Source organism: Manihot esculenta, chromosome 7, assembly GCF_001659605.2.
Source record: "Manihot esculenta cultivar AM560-2 chromosome 7, M.esculenta_v8, whole genome shotgun sequence".
In the NCBI taxonomy this organism is placed as follows: Eukaryota; Viridiplantae; Streptophyta; class Magnoliopsida; order Malpighiales; family Euphorbiaceae; genus Manihot; species Manihot esculenta.
Window position 1 is genome coordinate 22,467,442 of NC_035167.2, and position 21,422 is coordinate 22,488,863.

Below are 21,422 nucleotides of genomic sequence, written 5' to 3' on the forward strand. Positions count from 1 at the left end.
AAATTAATATTTTAATATAATTTAAATTTATGATTTAAAAAAAAATTCCAAATTTTATTAACTTTAACAATTATATTTTTAATTTTTTTAAATAAATTTACCCGAATTAATTTTTAAATTTAATTTGATTTATTTATAATTTTAGATAATACATTTATAAAAATTAATAACTCTTTTTTTTATATCGATAAGTATAACTTTTTGCGTAATTAGTAGATATAAATATTGCGCTAATAATACTAAATGAGTTGGCATGCACTGCTCGATTCAATAGATTCGAAGAAAAATAACGCTAAACTTGAAAAAGGTAAATAAAGAATGTAAAAAACTAAAGAAAGGAGGGAAATAAAGCAAAAGAAGTACCAAAAAGGTTGAGCATGCATGCTCTATTCAGGGAAGGATGACCAAGAATATATGAACTTTATGGTTTAGTGGGTATCCCAACTTTTGTGATGATTCAACTAATCCAAGTTAGTCTAATCCCAAATTAACAAACTAGAAGGAGATAAAAAAGGAAAGATTAATTTTTAATTAGTATGTATCCCATTTATTTAGTGAAAATAAAATCACTATACGATATTTTTTCTATTGTCGTTTCGTTTGATATCGTTAAAATTAGATAGTAATTAAGAAAATCTATGAGCATTCAAGATTAATTTTAAAGCCATGATTTATTAGCAAAAAGAATTAAGAGGAATAAAAGTTTTTTTTGTTTTTTTAACTTTTTGTTTTGAGTTCAAGCCTTCTTTTTTTGAAATAGGGGTGGGAGAGTCGAACCTTTGACCTCACAAGACTACAAGGATACACTTTCCACCAGGCTAAGCCTTAACAAGTATTTTTACTATTATAATGAAAAAAAAATAGAAAAATGTAAATAAAAGTTTGTCATATAAGGGATTGTATCTTAATTTTTATCTGGCAATAATACATGATATTAATATGACAGTAACATGGTAATCACGTATAAGTTAACGTATTTACTACGTTAGTGATATGTCAATTACATATTAATAATTTTAATTTTATTATTCATTTTATTGTTTAAATGTATAAAATTAAAAAATTTATAATATTAAATTAGGAAAGAAAAATCTCAAACTCTTTAAATTATAAAAAATTGAAATGTGAAAATAATGATAGCTAGTATATTTTCCCCTTTAATTTTTACGAATAATGTTTCAATTTTATAATTAGTCTAATTTAATTTTTCTAACTCTCACTTTATCACTCACGCCCAAAATTACACTGGAGCGTGATGTATTTATAGGAGATCCAATATCGGTAGATTTTGATATCATGTTAAATTTAAATCAGATCTAACTTATCTCAAAAGCTAACTCTAGGAGGAGGAGTGTTTAAGACCTTATAAAAGGCATATTACGTGGAATTCAACAATTACGAACAATTTACAAATGGCTCACTCATCAATTGAATATCTCAAATGGCCTTCTAGATCATGATATTTATATGGTGCAACTATAGAGCTTATTTGCCATTTTTCTCATCTGGATTATGTGCGCAAACTACATATATCCCTCTATGGTTTAAAATAAACTCTTTGTACTTAATTTTATTACCTGTCTGCTTTCCTTCCTAATATTGGCTTCATGGCACTAATGGCTGATCCATTCCTGTTTATTTATCATCGGAGTGAATATATATATATATGGATGCACTACTATATTTTATAATTAGCTAACAATATCTTAGCAGCGGTTGTGAAATTGTTAGCTTAATACTATTAAATCAATAGTTTAGCAATAATTTAAATTTATTATAATGAAAATTTATTTTTTTATTGTATATATTAATATTTTTATAAATGATTTATTTAAATATTTAATAAGATTATAGTTTTAGCAATGCTTTTTATTGACTTATGGCATTTTATTGACTTATGGTTACTATTTAAATATGTAGGATAACAATTTAAGCTAATATTTTACGCCCATTTTTATAGTAGTGATGACATCTTGCTATGGTATAAATGAGTCGAGCTATTCATGGACTATTAAAAAATTTAGCTCGATAAAAACTTGACCAGTCTCGATTTGTCTTCTAAACGAGTCAAGTTTTAACTTAATTTCTAGCATCATTTAGTAAATGAGTCGAACATAAGCTCGAAAGTATACGGCTCAATAAGACTTGTAAGTTTGTCTCCTTTACAAGTTCATGAACAAGCTCGCGAATAGACTCATTGAGTAGTCTCATGAACAAGCTTGTTAAGCAGGTTAAATTCAATATTATAGGAGAATTAAGTTCAAACTCCAGCCTACATAAACTTTCATGAATCAAGATTGGACCTTCCAAATGAGTCAAGTTTTGACTTAATTTTTAGTATCGTTTAGTAAACGAGTCAAACATGAGCTCAAAAGTATTCAGCTCATTAATATTTGTAAGTTCGTCTTGTTTACAAGTTCAGGAACAGTCTCACGAATAGGCTCATTAAGTAGTCTCGTGAACAAACTTGTTAAGTAGGTTAAGTTCAATGTCATAGGAGAATTAAATTCAAACTCCATCCTACATAAACTTTCATAAATCAAGATTGAACCTTCCAAAGTTTAGCCCCACTCAGTTTCATCACGTTCCTAGAACTTGCAAAAATTTAACTCATTAAAATTTAAGAGTTTATTTTTATTGATTTTACAAGCTACCTTGTATATATACTTATTTAATTAAAACTATTCAGTTTTAAACTTATTACTTTTAAACTAAAATTTATTATAGTTGAAAATAAATTGAATTGTTTATGAACTATTTAGGATTAGACTTGATAAAAGCTCAACTTATTTTACCTTGTTTGCTAAACGAACCAAGATTAAACTCATTATTATTCTGTTCAAGTTAGAAAAATTTTTAATTAGCCAAGCATGAGCTTTTAAATCTCAGCTCAACTCGGTGCGCTTATACTCTTTCATCCTACTTAGTTCATATTAGATTTTAAATTATCTAAAAATAAAGTTCCCTGTTTGTGACCTCAAATCTCTCCATTATTTTATGGAGATTGAGGCTACTATCTTGAGAAGCTAACTCGAGTTTGAAATATGTAAAATTCGAGCTTGAGAAATTTTTGACAAACCAAATTTGAACTTTTTAAATCTTGGCTTACATAACATGGCATTCGTGATGCATGAGCATGCTCAAAAGTTTGATTGCTTTAGAAATGAAAGAGTTATGTTCTACTCATCTCTGGCTGACTCTGAAACAGCTAACACTGCTGGCCTCCTCGGTTCCTCGAGTCTGAACCTATACAGGTGGACTCAAATGAGGGACCAAACATACTCTAAACAACTCACCAAAAACCCCCTAAAACATCATAAAACATGCATAGAAAACATACAAAGGAAGGCTGGGCAGGGGACTTTCGGTGGCAGGTTCGGCGGCCGAAGGTCCCTCCAGTGCCGAAAGTCAAGCACTTTCGGAGGCAGGGTTCGGCGGCCGAAAGTCCTTCTAGAGCCGAATGTCACCATCCTTCAGGGCAGGTTCGGCGGCCGAAACTCCCCTCCAGAGCCCAAAGTCCAACTTTCGGGAGCGAGTTTACGCGGCCTAAAGCTGCCTCCACAGGCAGGTTTGGCGGCCGAAACTGGCTTCGGCGGCCGAACCTGGGTTCTCCCAAAGGGCAGAACCCCATTCTGCCTCTCACATCCAGCCATCCAAAACTTCACAACATGCATTCAACTATTCCAAAACATGCATATACACTCATTCAAGCATATAGGGGCATAAAACTAGCCTAAACCCCAACAAACATCAACATATCATCTCATAAACATACATTCATCATTTAACTAACATAAACCCTAACATTTTACATCTACCCTAAGCATGCATTAAACACCCTTGAAACCCCTCAAAACTTACTTAAAACATAAGAGAAGATGAGGATCTACACTTACCTCTTGAAGATCGAGAGGAGATGCGATCCCAAACTTGGAGATATGGAGGAACGAGCTCCGGGGGTCTCCAAGCTTCAAAACTTTGATTTTTGCTTAAAATCTTCAAAACATGGTAAAAACTCATAAAAATCTTGAAGGATTTGAGGAGGAAACACAAGATCAACAAGGGGTGGCGGAAACTCACCTTGTCCGGAAAATGGAGAGAGAAAACTCGTCCGAAAAATGGAGAGAGAAAACTCGTCCATTTTCGGACAGGGGGCCTTTTATAGGTGGCTGGCCAAACCACTTTTGGACGAATATGAGGTTCGGCGGATTGCATTAGAATTCACGAATATGATGCATTGCATAAATTGTTGTTGATGTGGATGGATATTGGATGACCCACTAGCCCTTGATATGATATGCTATGTTATGATGTGGAAGTCTAGGTGTGGCCTGCATTACGCCCCTGGCAATATGTGAGAGAAAGTCCGAGTGTGGCCTGCACTACGCCCCCGGCACGATTGGATATTTATGATATGTACATGTAAGAGAAAGACCAGTTGTGGCCTGCACTACGCCCCTGGCACAATTGGAATATGTAGAGGGTTATTGGTGACAAGTCCATTCGTGATGTGAATTGTTTGTGGTGTGATGTATTTCATGATGGCATATGTTTATAACTGTTTTATGGTTCTACTCATTGGGCTTTAGTAGCTCATCCCTTTTCCCTAACCCCCAGGTTGCAGGGCCAGAGGTAGCTCAGGAAGTCAGCAAGGGTAAAGGCTATATTATGTAATAGACTAGTAGTGGATATGATATGTAAAATGATGTAATGTAAAGTAATGTAATGAGGATTAGTATTGTGCTGGGCCCTAATGTATGATTAATCCCTGTTGTACATGATCTTTATGTTAATGTTTTAATGATGGCATATGTTGAACCAAGCTTGTTGTATGTTATGTTGACCCAACTGGAGCATTTGATGAAGGCTCCAGTATGGGGTTTTATGTTTATAGTTATGGTGCATGCACAGGTCAAGCTTGGTATATGGAAAGTTTAAAGTTTTTATGAAAATGTATGATCATGTATGGGATTTATCGGTATGACAAGATGTATGTTAGGCTTGCTACGGGTGCCGGCGACCTTAAGTCGATTTGGATCCTAGCGCCGGTAGCGGTCCGGTTTCCGGGTCGTTACAGAGTGCTATCAGAGCCCTAGGTTCATATGGTCGGACCTAGAGAGTGTCGGGCTCATAGATGTTATAGAAGGGCAAGCACAGTAGGAAAAGTCATATCCACTAGGATAGGATGTAGAGTCCTGTCTTTGATGGTGATGTGAAATGCCATGACTATATGCATGTGCATTTATGATATGCTATGTATGTGATGAGGGTTCATGTGTTTCCACATGAACCATATGATGTTAATGTTTATGTGTTTTATGTCGTTTTTCAGAAGCAGGATGAGAGGCTCACGTCGATCCGCTAGATTGACAGGAGCTCCACTGGAAAATGAGAGCATGGATGCCCGCCTCCCTGCTTTGCCAAGGGCAATGTCTTGTAGATCAAGTTGTAATACCCGGCTAGACTCCAGTATCAGAATTCCAACCGTCCGGTGGAATCTCGGGTGTCGGAGACTTCTAGAAGGGTAAAACCATGTTTTTATAAAATGTTTTAACGCATTTTATGTTTTTAAGCAAGAAAGAAAATGAGTTTTTGCATGAAAATAGCATTGGAGGAAAACTCGGGTTCGGCCGCCGAACCTCAAGTTCGGCCGCCTAACATGCATGCGCTTCGGGAGTGCTTTAGGCCCCCGAAGGCATAAGTGAGGGAAGTCCAGGTTCGGCCGCCGAACATGGCATGCATGCGGAGGCACGTTAGGCCCCCGAAAGTGGCCTGGCCAGCCACCTATAAAGGGGTCCCCATGTCCGAACGGGTGAGCTTTTTCTCCCCATTTTCAGCCAAGGTGAGTCTCCGCCGCCCTCATGCCGATCTTGAGTTCTTCCTTCAAATCTTCCATGATTTTTATGAGTTTTCACCTTTATTTTGAAGATTTTTAAGCAAATAGCAAGTTTTGGAACTTGGAGGTTCAAGGAACTCGATCTCTCCCATCTCCGAGCTAGGATCATTTTTCCTCTCGATCTTCAAGAGGTAAGAGCCGATCTTGAGCTCAGTATATGTTTTAAACAAGTTTCAAGTTGATTCATGGGGTAGAAATGCATGCTTAGGTCAGTTGAGCTTTGTTAGGTTTTGAGTTGTGTTTATGGACAATGTAGGTTGCTGAGTTGCTTTTGATGTGTTGTAGTTGGGGTTTAGGATAGTTTGAAGCCCCTAGGAGCTTATGTATATGTTTATGCATGTTTTGGTTGAGTTGTATGCATGATTGAAGGTTTTGGGAGGCAAATGTGCATAAGAGCCGAGTTTCTGCCACTTTGGGAGAAACTCAGGTTCGGCAGCCGAAGGGACTTTCGGCCGCCGAACTTGCCTGTGGAGGCAAGCTTTCGGCTGCCGAAGCCTGCCCCCGAAAGTGGACTTTCGTCTTGGGAGGGGAATTTCGGCCGCCGAAGGTGCCGCCGAACATGCATGAGTTTCACCTCTGGAGAGAACCTTCGGCAGCCGAAAGTACCGCCGAAGGTGCATGACTTTCGGCTCTGGAGGGACTTTCGGCCGCTGAACCTGCCACCGAAATTGTCCTGTTCAGCCCTCCTTTGCATGAATTCTTGGATTTGTTTTGAGGTGTTTTAGGGGGTTTTTGGGGGATATTTTTTAGAGTCATGTTCTAGTATGTTTGGTCCCTTATTTGAGTCCACCTGTGTAGGTTCGGATCCAAGGAACTGAGGACCCCAGCAGTGAGTCAGCTGCTTCAGCTCATTGTCAGAGTTAGCCTGAGGTGAGTAGAATAAAACTTATGTTTTAAATTAATGCAAGTTTTAGCATGAATCATGCATCACGAATGCCATGTGATATAATAGGTTGTTGCATTAGAATCCACGAATATGTTGCACTGCATTCTTTATTGTGGATGTGGGTGAATGCTGTATGATCCAATTAGTCCCTGAGGAAAGACCAGGACCCCATTCTACAGCCTGGCACGGTATGAAAGACCAGGACCCCATTCTACGGCCTGGCACGGTATGGAACGCGAAGACCAGGTGCCCAGATGAGGCCCTGGGGCAATGGTAAGTAATGTTATGATATGACAGGAAGACTAGGACCCCATTCTATGGCCTGGCACGGATATGATGCTGGGACTATTTGGTGACAGGTTCACCCTTGATGTGATTTGTCTGTGATATGATGCATTACATGATGGCATATGTTTTAAATGTTTTAGTATTCTGCTCACTGGGCTCTAGTAGCTCACCCCTTTCCCTATATCCCCCAGGGTTGCAGGTACGGGCTAGATCAGGAAATCCAGAAGAGTAAAGTCATGTGATTTGTAATAGTTAGATGTGGACATGATGATTTGTAAAATGATGTAAGGTTATGATCAGTCATGTTATGTAATATTGATATTGAGGATTAGAATTGTGCTTGACCAAAGTATGTTTGGATAATCCCATGTATATACATGATCTATGTTTTATGATGTTTATGTTCAACCAAGCTTGATGTTTGATGAGATACCCCATTGGAGCATATGATGAGACTCTAGTGTGTGGTTTATGTTTATGTTTATGTGCATGCACAGGTTGAGCTTGGTAAAAGAAAAGAAAAAGTTCTCATGTTTATGGATATGTGTGATCATGTATGGGATTTGACAGGTATTCAGGATGTATGTTAGGCTTGCTACAGGTCCCAGCGACCTTATGTCGATCTGGATCCTAGCGCCGGTAGCGGTCCGGTTTCCGGGTCGTTACACAAGTAGAGAGCGAACGTCAAGGGACCCTAGAAGGTCTTTTGGTGTAAGCAGGAGGGGAACAGTTCTGGGTAGAATGTCAGCCGATGTGAGGGGATCAGAGGAGGATGAACAGAGAAGAGATGGTAGCTTGGGCATGAGTATATCAGAAGAGGGTACGGGAGAATCTCAAGGAGGCGCTCAGGCCTCGGGGTTTGGTTATCCACCCCAATATCAACCCTTTCCACAGGGCCCAGGGTATCCGATGGGGAGTACATCGGATTACTCCAGCTTTAACCCATATCCCTCCTACATGCCTTACCCTCCTTTTTACCCACCATATCCCCAGTACCCTATGTATCCACCTTCACCCTTCTATCCAAATCCAGCAAACCCTAACCTAGGCAATGCTGCACCTCCTCATCCACCAGTAGAACCTGTAGCCGTAGAAATCCAAACACCTAAACCTAGCTCATCTGTGGGGAGCAAGGTAAAGATGACAGATTACCTGAAGCTGGATGCTCCCAAGTTCAAGACTGGTGATGATCCGTTTGAGTACCTCAAAACGGTTAAAATGATAACATATGAGTTGGGGGCAAAGGATAGTAGAGCCATTCAAATGGTGGGGTTCAAACTGAAATGCAAGAAAGCACGAGAATGGTTCAAAAATTATGTGGACCCGAGGTTGGAGAGCCTATCCTGGGAGGAGTTTGCAAATGAGTTTGCTGGATGGGCGTTTTCAGACAGTTCCAAAGAGCTGAAAGTTGTTGAGTTTGAACAGCTAAGGCAGATAGAGGAGATGAGTGTCGACGAGTATACCGACAGGTTTCTGGAGTTGCTGCAGTATATGGGTCAGGCATACGACACAGATCAAAAGAAAGCTAGGAGGTATACCATGAGGCTCCACCCTAGGTATTCCTCCCTGATCCTTGCAGCAGAGAGGGAGAGCTTCCACACCATTATAGATGCAGCACGGAAGATGGAGGCTAGTGCCATCATTGAGGGGTCAGTTAAGCAATCAGTGGCATAGTCTTCGATTTCCAAGACCCCAGGCAGGGGAAAGTTAGATCCCTCTTCTCTGAGTGCAGCAGCTTCAGGCAGTAAAAAGTGGGACAGAGGCCTCAGAAAGCCAAAGAAGAATAAGTTCTAGAACAGGTTAAAGTCAGGTCTGGGTTTAGGTGGTGGCTCGAGCTCAGGTTTAGATGGTTCAGAATGCTTGAGGTGTGGTAAGCCACACAAGGGAGTATGTCAGTTTGGGACAACAGCCTGCTTCAGGTGTGGACAGGAGGGACACATGGCTCGGGAGTGTCCTAGTGCAGCTTTTATGGCACCGTCCCAGCAGACGGCTTCGGGTAGTGTGGCTCAGCCAATAGCTCCAGCCATGACTCAGGGCAGAGGCAGAGGGAGAGGGGCAGCCTCTTCTTCAGCAGGTTCCCGGGGTGAAGGTCCATCAGCTCCAGCTCGGATCTTCACTATGACACAACAGGAGGCGAACACGTCAAACACCGTGGTGTCAGGTAATCTCATCATTGGATGTTCTGATGTGTATACTTTAATGGACCCTGGTGCTTCTCATTCTTTTGTTTCTTCGAGAGCCATAGAAAGGTTGGGGTTGATGGTCTCTGGGTTAGAGTGTCCCCTCTGGGTCAGTGAACCCAAGTGTGATCCATCAGTGGCAGAGTCAGTCTGCCAGTTTAGTCCAGTGTTTGTTGAGGATAGATGCCTTCCAGCCGACCTTGTGGTTCTAGACTTGACGGATTTTGATGTCATTCTAGGGATGGATTGGCTATCTGCTCATGGTGCTACCTTGGACTGCAGAGACAAGGTAGTCAGGTTCAGAGGTCATGATGGGTCAGAGGTTGTCTTCAGGGGAGACAGGAGGGGTATGCCTAGAGGTATGATATCATCCCTACAGGCTCGTAGGTTGCTCAGGAGGGGTTGTCAGGGGTTTCTAGCTCATGTGAGAGAGCTGGATAGTCAGGTTAGGGAGCCCGCCTCAGTGCCCATAGTCAGAGAGTTTCCAGATGTCTTCCCAGACAAGCTTCTAGGACTACCACCTGCTAGGGAGATAGAGTTTGAAATAGAAGTGATGTCTGGAACCAGACCAATCTCTATCCCTCCCTACAGGATGGCACCAGCAGAGTTGAAAGAGCTAAAGGAGCAGTTGCAAGAGTTGGTAGACAAGGGTTTCATCCGACCGAGTACCTCACCTTGGGGTGCTCCAGTGCTGTTTGTAAAGAAGAAGGATGGATCCTTGAGACTTTGTATCGACTACAGGCAGTTGAACAAAGTCACTACCAAGAACAAGTATCCTCTACCCAGGATCGACGATCTATTTGACCAGTTAGCAGGAGCAGGTTATTTTTCCAAGATAGATCTGAGATCCGGGTACCACCAGCTGAGAATCAGAGAAGAAGATGTGCCGAAGACTGCGTTCAGGACCAGATATGGGCATTATGAGTTCCTAGTAATGCCGTTTGGGCTAACCAATGCCCCTGCAGCATTCATGGATCTCATGAACAGAGTTTTTAGCCAGTATCTGGATCACTTTGTTATCGTTTTCATTGACAATATCTTAGTGTACTCCAAAAATGCAGAGGAGCATGCCTATCATCTGAGGATGGTTTTGCAGACCCTGAGGGAGTATGGCTTGTATGCCAAGTTCTCCAAGTGTGAATTCTGGTTGAGGAGCATTTCCTTCTTGGGACATTTTGTGTCAGAAAAGGGAATTGAAGTGGATCCTAAGAAGGTGGAAGTTGTAGCTAACTGGCCTAGACCCACTATAGTGACTGAAATAAAAAGCTTCTTGGGTTTGGCAGGTTACTACAGGAGGTTCGTTCAGGACTTCTCCAAAATTGCCGCTCCTATGACCAGATTGACCAAGAAAAATCAGAGGTTTGTGTGGTCTGTACAGTGTGAGGAAAGCTTTGAAGAGCTGAAGAAAAGGTTAACGTCAGCATCGGTGTTAGCTCTGCCTACCAGTAATGAAGACTTCACAGTGTTTTGTGATGCGTCCCGGGTGGGACTAGGTTGTGTGTTAATGCAAAATGAGAGGGTAATTGCTTATGCTTCTAGGCAGCTGAAGAAGCATGAGTTGAATTATCCTACACATGATCTAGAGATGGCAGCTGTGATCTTCGCACTCAAGATGTGGAGGCATTACCTTTATGGGGTTAAATGTGAGATCTTCACAGATCATAAAAGCTTGCAGTACATCTTGAGTCAGAGGGAGTTGAATCTAAGGCAGAGAACATGGGTAGAACTGCTTAGTGATTATGATTGCAAAATTCAGTACCATCCGGGTAAGGCAAATGTTGTGGCAGATGCCCTTAGTCGGAAATCACTTGGCAGTCTATCCCATATTACAGCAGAGAGAAGACCAGTGGTGAGGGACTTTTATAAGCTCATTAATGAAGGGCTACAGTTGGAGTTGTCTGGTACAGGTGCTTTGATAGCTCATATGAGAGTAACACCCGTGTTTCTGGAGCAGGTGGCTCAGAAACAGCATGAGGACTCAGAGTTAGTGAAAATTGCCAGGACTGTTCAGTCAGGCAAGAATGAAGAGTTCAGATTTGACAGCAAAGGGATCCTCCGCTATGGGAACAGGTTATGTGTACCAGATGACGTGAGTCTGAAGGGAGACATTATGAGAGAAGCTCATAATGCCAGATATAACATTCACCCTGGAGCCACCAAAATGTATCAAGATCTGAAGAGAGTTTATTGGTGGCCAGCTATAAAGAGAGAAGTGGCACAATTCATGTCCGCCTGCGAAGTATGTCAGAGGGTGAAGCTGAAACATCATAAGTCGGCTGGAATGCTTAACCCATTGCCGATTCCAGAGTGGAAATGGGAGAATATAGCTATGGATTTTGTGGTGGGATTACCGGCAACGTCCAACAAATTATACTCCATATGGGTGATTATGGACAGACTGACCAAATCGGCTTACTTCATCCCTGTCAGGAGTGGCTACTCTGTGGACAAACTAGCGCAGGTGTATGTGAAAGAGGTGGTCAGGTTGCATGGGGCTCCCGTTTCAATAGCGTCAGATAGGGGACCCCAGTTCACCTCCAGGTTTTGGTGGAGTCTGTACAGCGCTATACGCACAAGATTAGATTTTAGCACTGCTTTCCATCCACAGACTGACGGATAGTCAGAGAGGACCATCCAGACAATTGAAGATATGCTCAGAATGTGAGTGCTAGATTTTGGCGGTTCTTGGAGGCAGCACCTACCTTTGGTGGAGTTTGCCTACAATAACAGCTATCATGCTAGCATAGGGATGGCTCCATATGAAGCTTTGTATGGAAGAAAGTGCAGGTCACCTGTCTGCTGGGAAGAAGTGGGAGAAAGGGCCTTAGCAGGGCCTGAGCTAGTAGAGATCACCAGTAGGGTAGTGCCCGTTATTAGAGAAAGGATCAAGACTGCTGTGAGTCAGCAGAAAAGATATGCAGATGTCCGCAGGAGGCATGTAGAGTTTCAGTAGGGAGATTTGGTGTTGCTCAAGGTGTCTCCTATGAAAGGGGCGGTTCGTTTTGGGAAGAAAGGTAAGCTAGCTCCACGGTACATCGGACCCTTTGAAATCTTGCAGAAGATTGGGAATGTATCGTACAAGTTGGACTTACCTGCTTCAATGGAGAGAATCCATCCGGTTTTCCATGTTTCCATGTTACGGAAATCGTGTCAGATCCAGGCAAGGTTCTTAGTGAGCCTGATGTGGAGATCCTAGGAGATCTCACCTATGTTGAGCAGCCAGTGCGGATCCTAGACACGCAGATCAGAAAGCTAAGGAACAAGGAAATCCCGATGGTGAAAGTCCTTTGGAATCACTACAACATAGAAGAATGTACTTGGGAGACACGAGAGTCTATGCTCCAGCAATACCCTTATCTCTTTTAAGGTTAGTGTTTATGTGTTTTTATGTGCTTCCTTGATGTGTTTATGTTTATGCCTTTGTAATGACCCAAAATCGGACCGCTACCGACGCTAGGATCCATATCGACTTAAGGTTGCCGGGACCCGTAGCAAGCCTAACATACATTATGACCTACCTGATAAATCCCATACATGATCATACATTTACATAAAACTTTAAACTTTTTCATTCACCAAGCTTGACCTGTGCATGCATCATAACCATAACATAAACCCCACACAAGAGCCCTCATCAAATGCTCTAGTGGGACATCATATCATACATCAAGCTTGGTCTAATATTTCTTAACATTAAAACATTTTATAACGATCATGTACAAAAGGGGATTAATATAATATTAGGGCCAAGCACAATACTAAACCTCATAACATTTTTACACAATACTTTACATTACATTATCTTTCATGTCCACAACTAACTATTACAAACATGACACCTTTATTCTTGCTGACTTCTTGGTCTATCCCGAACCTGCAAACCTGGGGGTTAAGGGAAAGGGGTGAGCTACTAGAGCCCAGTGAGTAGAATAGTAAAACAATATATTAAAATTCATGCCTTCATGAAATGCATCACATTACAAACAAATCACATCAAGGATGGACTTGTCACCAATAGCCCTCTACACATTCCAATGGTGCCAGGGGCGTAGAATGGGCCTCACTGGTCTTTCTCTTAACATAACATAACATAACATTCCAATGTGCCAGGGGCGTAGAATGGGCCTCACTGGTCTTTCTCTTACATCGTGCTAGGGGCGTAGAATGGGCCTCACTGGACTTCCATACCGTATCATCGTCATCATATCATATCGAGGACTAGTGGGTCATCAAACATCCATCCACATCAATATCATAGTATGCAATCCAACATATTCGTGAATTCCAATGCAAACAACCTAGTATATATCATGGCATTCGTGATGCATGAACATGCTTAAAATTTATTTGCTTTGAAACATAAAGATCCATTCTACTCACCTCGGGCTGACTCTGAACAGACTCTGAAGCAGCTACCTCACTGCTGGGGTCCTCGGTTCCTCGGGTCCGAACCTACACAGGTGGACTCAAATGAGGGACCAAACATATACTAACATAACTCTAAACATCCCCCCCAAAAACCCCCAAAAACACCACAAAATATTCATAGAAAGCATGCAAAGGAAGGTTGAACAGGGCACTTTCGGCGGCAGGTTCGGCGGCCGAAAGTCCCTCCAGAGCCGAAACTCAGTCACCTTCAGCGGCAGGTTCGGCGGCCGAAAGTCCCCTCCAGAGCCGAAAGTCCAAACTTTCGGGGGCAGGGTTCGGCAGCCAAAACTGCCTCCTCAGGCAGGTTCGGCGGCTGAACATGGTTTCGACTGTCGAACCTGAGTTCTTCCAGAATGGCAGAACTCGGGCTTCTATCCCACATTTAGCCAACCAAACCTTCCAACCAAACCAACTCATGCAAAAACATGCAAAAACACATCCTCAAGCATTTAGGGGCTTAGAACTAACCTATACCCCAAAAACATCTCATTTAACAAACAATAAACATACATTTCATCATTAACTCACATAAACCTTAACATTTTACAACTAACCTAATCATGCATCAAAACTCTCTAAAACCCCTCAAAACTTACATAAAACATAAAAGAAGGGTAGGATCTCCACTTACCTCTTGAAAAATGAGAGGAGAGGCGATCCAAACTCGGAGATGGGAGAAATCGAGCTCCGGGGTCTCCAAGCTTCAAAACTTCAATTTTTGCTTAAAAATCTTCAAACCAAGCTAAAACTTGTTAAAACTTGAAGGATTTGAGGAGAAAACACAAGATCGACAAAAGGGGTGGCGGAGACTCACCTTGCCCGAAAATAGAGAGAGAAAACTCGCCCATTTTCGAACAGGGGGCCTTTTATAGGTGGCTGGCCAGACCACATTCAGAAGCTAAAAGTGCCTCCGCAACTCCACCATGTTCGGCGGCCGAACATGAGGTTCGGCGGCCGAACCTGGGTTTCTCCTCCAAATCATTTTCTTTCAAAACTCAATTTCTTTCTTACTTAAAACCTTAAAACACCTGAAAACACTTTAGAAAAACATATTTTACCCTTCTAGAGGTTTTCGACATCCGAGATTCCACCGGAAAAAGGAATTCCGATGCCGGGGTCTAGCCGGGTATTACAGCCTTGCTATGCTTGTGTGTTGAACATTCGGGGACGAATGTTCTTAAGGGGGGAAGAATGTAATACCCGACTAGACCCTGGCATCGAAATTCCTACCTTTCGGCAGAATCTCCATTGAAATCCGGAATTTCTCGGATGTCGGAGCCTTCTAGAAGGGTAAAATAAAGGTTTTCTAAAATGTTTTTATATATTCTTATGGTTTTAATGAAGAAAGAAATTGAGTTTTGAAAGAAAAGGTTTTGGAGGAGAAACCCAGGTTCGGCCGCCGAACCTCATGTTTGGCCGCCGAACATAGTGGAGTTGCGGAGGCACTTTTGGCCTCCGAAGGTGGTCTAGCCAGCCATCTATAAAAGGCCCCCTGTCCGAAAATGGACGAGTTTTCTCTCTCCATTTCCGGGCAAGGTGAGTCTCCGCCACCCCCTTGTTGATCTTGTGTTTCCTCCTCAAATCCTTCAAGACTTTTATGAGTTTTGACCATATTTTGAATATTTTAAGCAAAAATCAAAGTTTTGAAGCTTGGAGACCCCCGGAGCTCGTTCCTCCATATCTCCAAGTTTGGGATCGCATCTCCTCTCGATCTTCAAGAGGTAAGTGTAGATCCTCATCTTCTCTTATGTTTTAAGTAAGTTTTGAGGGGTTTCAAGGGTGTTTAATGCATGCTTAGGATAGATGTAAAATTTTAGGGTTTATGTTAGTTAAATGATGAATGTATGTTTATGAAATGATATGTTGATGTTTGTTGGGGTTTAGGCTAGTTTTATGCCCCTATATGCTTGAATGAGTGTATATGCATGTTTTGGAATAGTTGAATGCATGTTGTGAAGTTTTGGGTGGCTGGATGTGAGAGGCAGAATCGAGTTCTGCCCTTTGGGAGAGCCCAGGTTTGGCCGCCGAAGCCAGTTTCGGCCGCCGAACCTGCCTGTAGAGGCAGCTTTAGGCCGCCTAAACTCACCCTCGAAAGTTGGACTTTCAACTCTAGAGGGGAGTTTCGGCCCCGAACCTGCCCGCGAAGGATGGTGACTTTCGGCCACCGAACCCTTCCCCCGAAAGTGCTTGACTTTCGATTCTGGAGGGACCTTCGGCCACCGAACTTGCCGCCAAAAGTCCCCTGCTCAGCCTTCCTTTGCATGTTTTCTATGCATGTTTTATGATGTTTTAGGGGGTTTTTGGGGAGTTGTTTAGAGTATGTTTGGTCCCTCATTTGAGTCCACCTGTGTAGGTTCGGACCCGAGAAACCGAGGAGGCCAGCAGTGTTAGCTGTTTCAGAGTCAGCCAGAGGTGAGTAGAACATAACTCTTTCATTTCTAAAGCAATCAAACTTTTGAGCATGCTCATGCATCACGAATGCCATGTTATGTAATAGGTTGCTTGCATTAGAATTCACGAATATGATGCATTTCATAAATTGCTGTTGATGTGGATGGATATTGGATGAGCCACTAGCCCTCGATATGATATGCTATGTTATGATGTGAAAGTTCAGGTGTGGCCTGCACTACGCCCCTGGCAATATGTGAGAGAAAGTCCGGGTGTGGCCTGCACTACGCCCCCGGCACGATTGAATATATTATGATATGTACATGTAAGAGAAAGACCAGGTGTAGGCTGTACTACGCCCCTGGTACAATTGGAATATGTAGAGGGTTATTGGTGACAAATCCATCCGTGATGTGAATTGTTTGTAGTGTGATGCATTTCATGATGGCATATGTTTATAACTGTTTTATGGTTCTGCTCACTGGGCTTTAGTAGCTCACCCCTTTCCCCTAACCCCCAGGTTACAGGGCCAGAGGTAGCTCAGGAAGTCAGCAAGGGTAAAGGCTATGTTATGTAATAGACTAGTAGTGGACATGATATGTAAAATGATGTAATGTAAAGTAATGTAATGAGGATTAGTATTGTGCTCGGCCCTAATGTATGGTTAATCCCTGTTGTACATGATCTTTATGTTAATGTTTTAATGATGGCATATGTTGAACCAAGCTTCTTGTATGTTATGTTGACCCAATTGGAGCATTTGATGAGGGATCCAGTATGGGGTTTTATGTTTATAGTTATGGTGCATGCACAGGTCAAGCTTGGTATATGGAAAGTTTAAAGCTTTTATAAAAATGTATGATCATATATGGGATTTATCAGGTATGACAGAATGTATGTTAGGCTTGCTACGGGTCCCGGCGACCTTAAGTCGATCTGGATCCTAGTGCCGGTAGCGGTTCAGTTTCCGGGTCGTTACATACTCAAGTAAGCTTCTCGCCAATGGAACATTAAATTTACTGTGTTCCTTCGGTGTATTGGTTTTCAACAAAGTGTCCATAATCATTGCTTGTTTACTCGATCTTTGGATGGTCAGTTTCTTACTCTTTTAGTTTATATCGATGATGTTATTATAACTGGTACAAGTTCTCAGCAAATTGACCAAGTTAAGTTAGCTTTGTATTCCAAATTTATAATAAAAAAACTCGATTTTCTTAAGTACTTTCTTGGTCTTAAGATTACCAAGCACCTTTATTAATAAAAAAAGTTTATCTTAGATATGTTGAAGGATACTGGAATGTCTAATTACAAGCAAATTTCTGCCCCCCATCCTAAAGGCTTGAAATTGTTCATAGATGAAGGAGATATTTTACAGCATGGTTTCATTCCCCACCTTATTGGTCATCTGTTCAATAATTGGTAGATGTGCTCACAAAACCTCTCTTTCCTACTACCCATCATTCAATTATATCCAAGTTGAATTTTATTCAGCTTTCCTAAGATCCAGCTTGAGGGGGGAGTGTTGGTATGCACGTGTGATAGAACTCAGCTACGTTAGTGCTAAAAGATTAAGTTGTTAGGTAGTTTGTTGTTAGTTTTAGCATATCATAATTTTTTCATATATTCTAGTATATCATACTATTATAAATAGAGCTATTTAACTCTGCTTTTCATATAGAATACATATAAGTTTTTTCACCACTTTCTTTTTTTTTTTTTTTTCTTTGCTAACGGTATGTAATGAAATATTTTATAGGTAAAGGAGGTTTTGAAATTATGTTGGAGAGTAGGGGATAACTAATAGCTTAACATATGGTTAGGCTGGCTTCAATGATTTGCTCATTTGCGTTCAATAATACTTAAGAGAGATAGCCATAAATACCAAAGATTCAACTATCATTGATTCAGGTTGGTGTAGTACATTATGTTATTATTATTACTATGGAAAAAATGGTATTTTTAGCTTGTTCCTGTACGGTTTATTTTACAATAAAATGTTAATAACAAAATTTTCATAATAATGAATTTATTATATTAAAAAACATCAATTTTGACACATTATAATTTTATTATACCTATAAAAAAATATAACGATAAAATTTATCGAATAAATTATTAAAATAATAATTATTAAAATAAATTATTAATTTTTTATAGATTATTTAAAATATTGATGATAAAATTATACTGATTTATCAATTAAAAATCATAATTATATTTTTATTTTTTGTAATATTATATAACAAATAAAAAAATTAATATTATATAAATATTATAAAATACTACAATCAAGTTAACATATTAATAAAATAAATTACTAATATCATTATTTACTTATTATACTGATGTTATGGATTGCTTTCATTTTTTCTTTCCATTTATTTTTTTTTTAAATATATAAATTTAGATGTTATTTTTAAATTTACATATAAGCTGGCATATTGACTAGGCATGCTAACAAGATTAAAAAAAAATAAAATTTTAATCTATGAGACTAAATTTCGTTAAAAATATTTTTTAATCAGCACAAATAGGCAACAGGTTTTTTTTTTTTTTTTTTTTTTTGACGAAATAGGTAACAGTTTGAGCCAAAAGGTGGAGGAGAAAATCATAGAGCAAAGCTGGCGTTTTCTTTGCATGTTGGGAAGAAAAGTAAAAATGAAAAAAAATATATATATATATATATTAGGGTTACCCCCTCAACTACAAAGGGAAGGTTGGCTTGGCTGTTGTTGCGAGGTCAAAACTCCTCCCCAATCCAAAAGTCTCTCTTCAAACCAAACCCCACTGGCCGACAAACTGTTCCTCTATTCACGTGCAAGCAAACACAAATTTTTTAATCTTATATATTATCCTCACCTCAGAATTTTTAATCCTTCAACTGTTAAAAAAATATCAAATAGATATGCTAAAGAATTAAGTACAAGCTCAGGGTAATTAATAATAATAACTTTGAATTTATTTCATGAATATGATATTAATATGTCCATATTAAAGTATTCTCTCAAAGGAGTCTTATACAGTGCCAAAGACATAAAACAAGAGGGACACAGAGAGAGAAATGTGCATGAATCTCACATCTCATCCTTCCCTCTTCTCTCAAAAAATGCCTCCCATCTCCATTGCAGGACCCTAAAAAGGGCAATCTTGTGATTGCAAATGTGGAGAGGGAGACAATTTAATTGAAGAGAGAGACATAAATAAACATAATAAATATAGAATTTTCCTTTTTTTTTTTTTTTTCCTTTTTTCAGATTAACGAGGGCTGCCAACCATGTCCACAAAAACCCGCTGGTCTTGGGCTCTGTTCTTCTTAAAAAGTGGTTCTGGAGATGAAGTGACTGAAGAACTCAGAGCCCAAGAATCGTTTGAGCTGTCACTGCTAAAAACAGTAGCATCAATCACACCACTTGGACTGCTGGGGATTGGCTCATACTTTCGCTTGTGAGACTTAACAGCAGAAGCATTTGTTTTGTTCTTTGATAGCTCGAGAATGAGTTCATAACAATCATTTACCTTCTCCTGTTACAAATTAATGCAGTTTCTGATGAGCATTTGTTAAAGTCTCGTAATAATGAGGGCATTATGTGAGATTCAAATAAAATATTTATAAATATAATTAATCAATCAAGATTCAAGAATAATGAAAGAAACCTTGCAGACTTTAAGAACACCCAGAAGCTGGTTTTGACAGTCCATACGATTTAAGGGCTCAACTTGATCTATAACGTGCATCATTGTGGCAGTAGCCAATAGAGAAGGAAGAAAGGTGGTGGATCTTGAATCTGCGGAAACCATCAAAGAAAACGTATACCCAATAATCAGAAACTTTAATGGCATCTTTCTTCTTTTACTTTGTTCTTATCGAAGAAACTAAATTATGGTTAAAGTAGAGAGATTTGCAGAGACGTTATGGATTAAGGTAAATTTAATTTTTTACCTGAGACTACAGTAAGTAGAAGACTTTCACATCTCTTGTGGAACTCCCAATGGAGATGGGTCTTTAATCCAAGCCTTCTAATGATGTGATCAAGAAAAGAGAGTGGAGTCACTGGATGCATCTTCCATTTCAGCGTAGAAAGCAGCAAAAGCTCCATTCTTTGAATGGTTTTCGCCTCGAACACATACTTAGCATCCTCCACCTGAAACAGAACAAAGAGAAATAATAACCATTGTAAGATTAGGAAATGGGAACAGTCAAAGAATGAGATTGAATTTGTAAGGTTTTTATTGGACATACTTGGAGGTCAAGGAGAAGAGGCACTTGGGTCTCTTCAACTTTTGCAGCCAAAGAAAGACAAGTAACAGCCACAAGTTGGATCATCCATGGCTTGTCTCTTTGATAATAGCTGGAGAGAAATCTGTCTAGATAGTTAACAGCCAAGATTGCAGTTAGAGCTGAAAACCCATAATGGGCATTGACCTTAAGCATCCACTCCACAGCCTGTTGACGAGCAATAGAGAGACAAGAATCTGCATTTTCTTCAGTATTGTAGAAACTAACTTGGGATTGTTCTTCTTCTTCTTCTTTAGAGAAGAGTGAGTGAAGCTCTCCATCTTCCCACGACAAATCTTGTTTAAGCATTGAGGAAAGTGGGAAAAAAAAAGGATTCTTTCTTGTTCCATTGTTGTCACATATTACATGTAAAATCTCATTTTGACAGACCTCCTCTGCTTCCTCTTCCCATCTCTCTTCTTCACAGTAGAGAGAAGAGTCTAGCACGAAAGAAGAGCTTTGTTGTTCATCATGGTGTTGGATAGCCATCTTCTTCTGATAGAAGAAGAAGGTTTTGGTCCACTGCTCATTATACAAAAGACAAGCTCATTGTTCTTTCTTCTCTTTCTCTCTGTATGTTTCAATGTGGAAGAGGCGCAGATGGAGAGAGTGGTGGTGGTGGTGGTGGCTAAGGGAGAAGAGATTGAAAGCAGAGAAAGAAAGGAAGGGAGAGGATTGATTTTTAACAGAGTGGGTTTCACGTTTGTCTCTTTTTGTTCTTTTATGTTAATATTAAAAAAAAATTAAGTAGAAAAAAATATAGAGATTGTTGGATTTTGGAAATCTTTTGTGCTTTCGGTGTATTTCTTTGGCGGGCAGAAAATGTAACGGCACACACACCAAGCCGGACCCCATGAAAGCAACCTCTTATTCTAACCAAAATAAAGTCACTGTTCTCTTCACTCTAGAAATTGAATTTCATATTGATAACCGAGTTTTTACTTTAATATAATTAATAGATTAATTTTTATATTTTTAAAATTAAATATTTAATTTTTTTTATAATTAATCCATCTAAAATAAAAATTTTTCATTCATTTTTATCATTAAAAATATATAAATATCTTTATTACTCTT

At 39.9% G+C, this 21,422-nt stretch overlaps 1 protein-coding gene across 1 annotated transcript; it reads right to left on the reverse strand.

Annotated features, from left to right (window-relative positions):
- Window positions 1-19,003: 19,003 nt before the first annotated feature.
- On the reverse strand, window positions 19,004-21,056 carry LOC110618795 (cyclin-D3-1). Its single transcript, XM_021762038.2, has 4 exons — window positions 20,310-21,056; window positions 20,010-20,211; window positions 19,724-19,854; window positions 19,004-19,591 (listed from the first exon to the last, which is right to left on the reverse strand). Exons 1-4 carry the CDS (start codon window positions 20,832-20,834, stop codon window positions 19,325-19,327), a joined length of 1,125 nt encoding a protein of 374 aa, XP_021617730.1. The 5' UTR covers window positions 20,835-21,056; the 3' UTR covers window positions 19,004-19,324.
- Between the last annotated feature and the right edge of the window lie 366 nt (window positions 21,057-21,422).

Excerpts from the sequence above, each read along its gene's own strand:
- LOC110618795 (XM_021762038.2), bottom strand. The coding sequence starts at position 20,834 with ATGGCTATCCAACACCATGATGAACAACAAAGCTCTTCTTTCGTGCTA. Across the intron at positions 20,212-20,309 it reads CTCTTCTCCTTGACCTCCAA|GTGGAGGATGCTAAGTATGT; the intron begins GTATGTCCAATA and ends GTTCTGTTTCAG. Across the intron at positions 19,592-19,723 it reads GTGTTCTTAAAGTCTGCAAG|GAGAAGGTAAATGATTGTTA; the intron begins GTTTCTTTCATT and ends AATTTGTAACAG.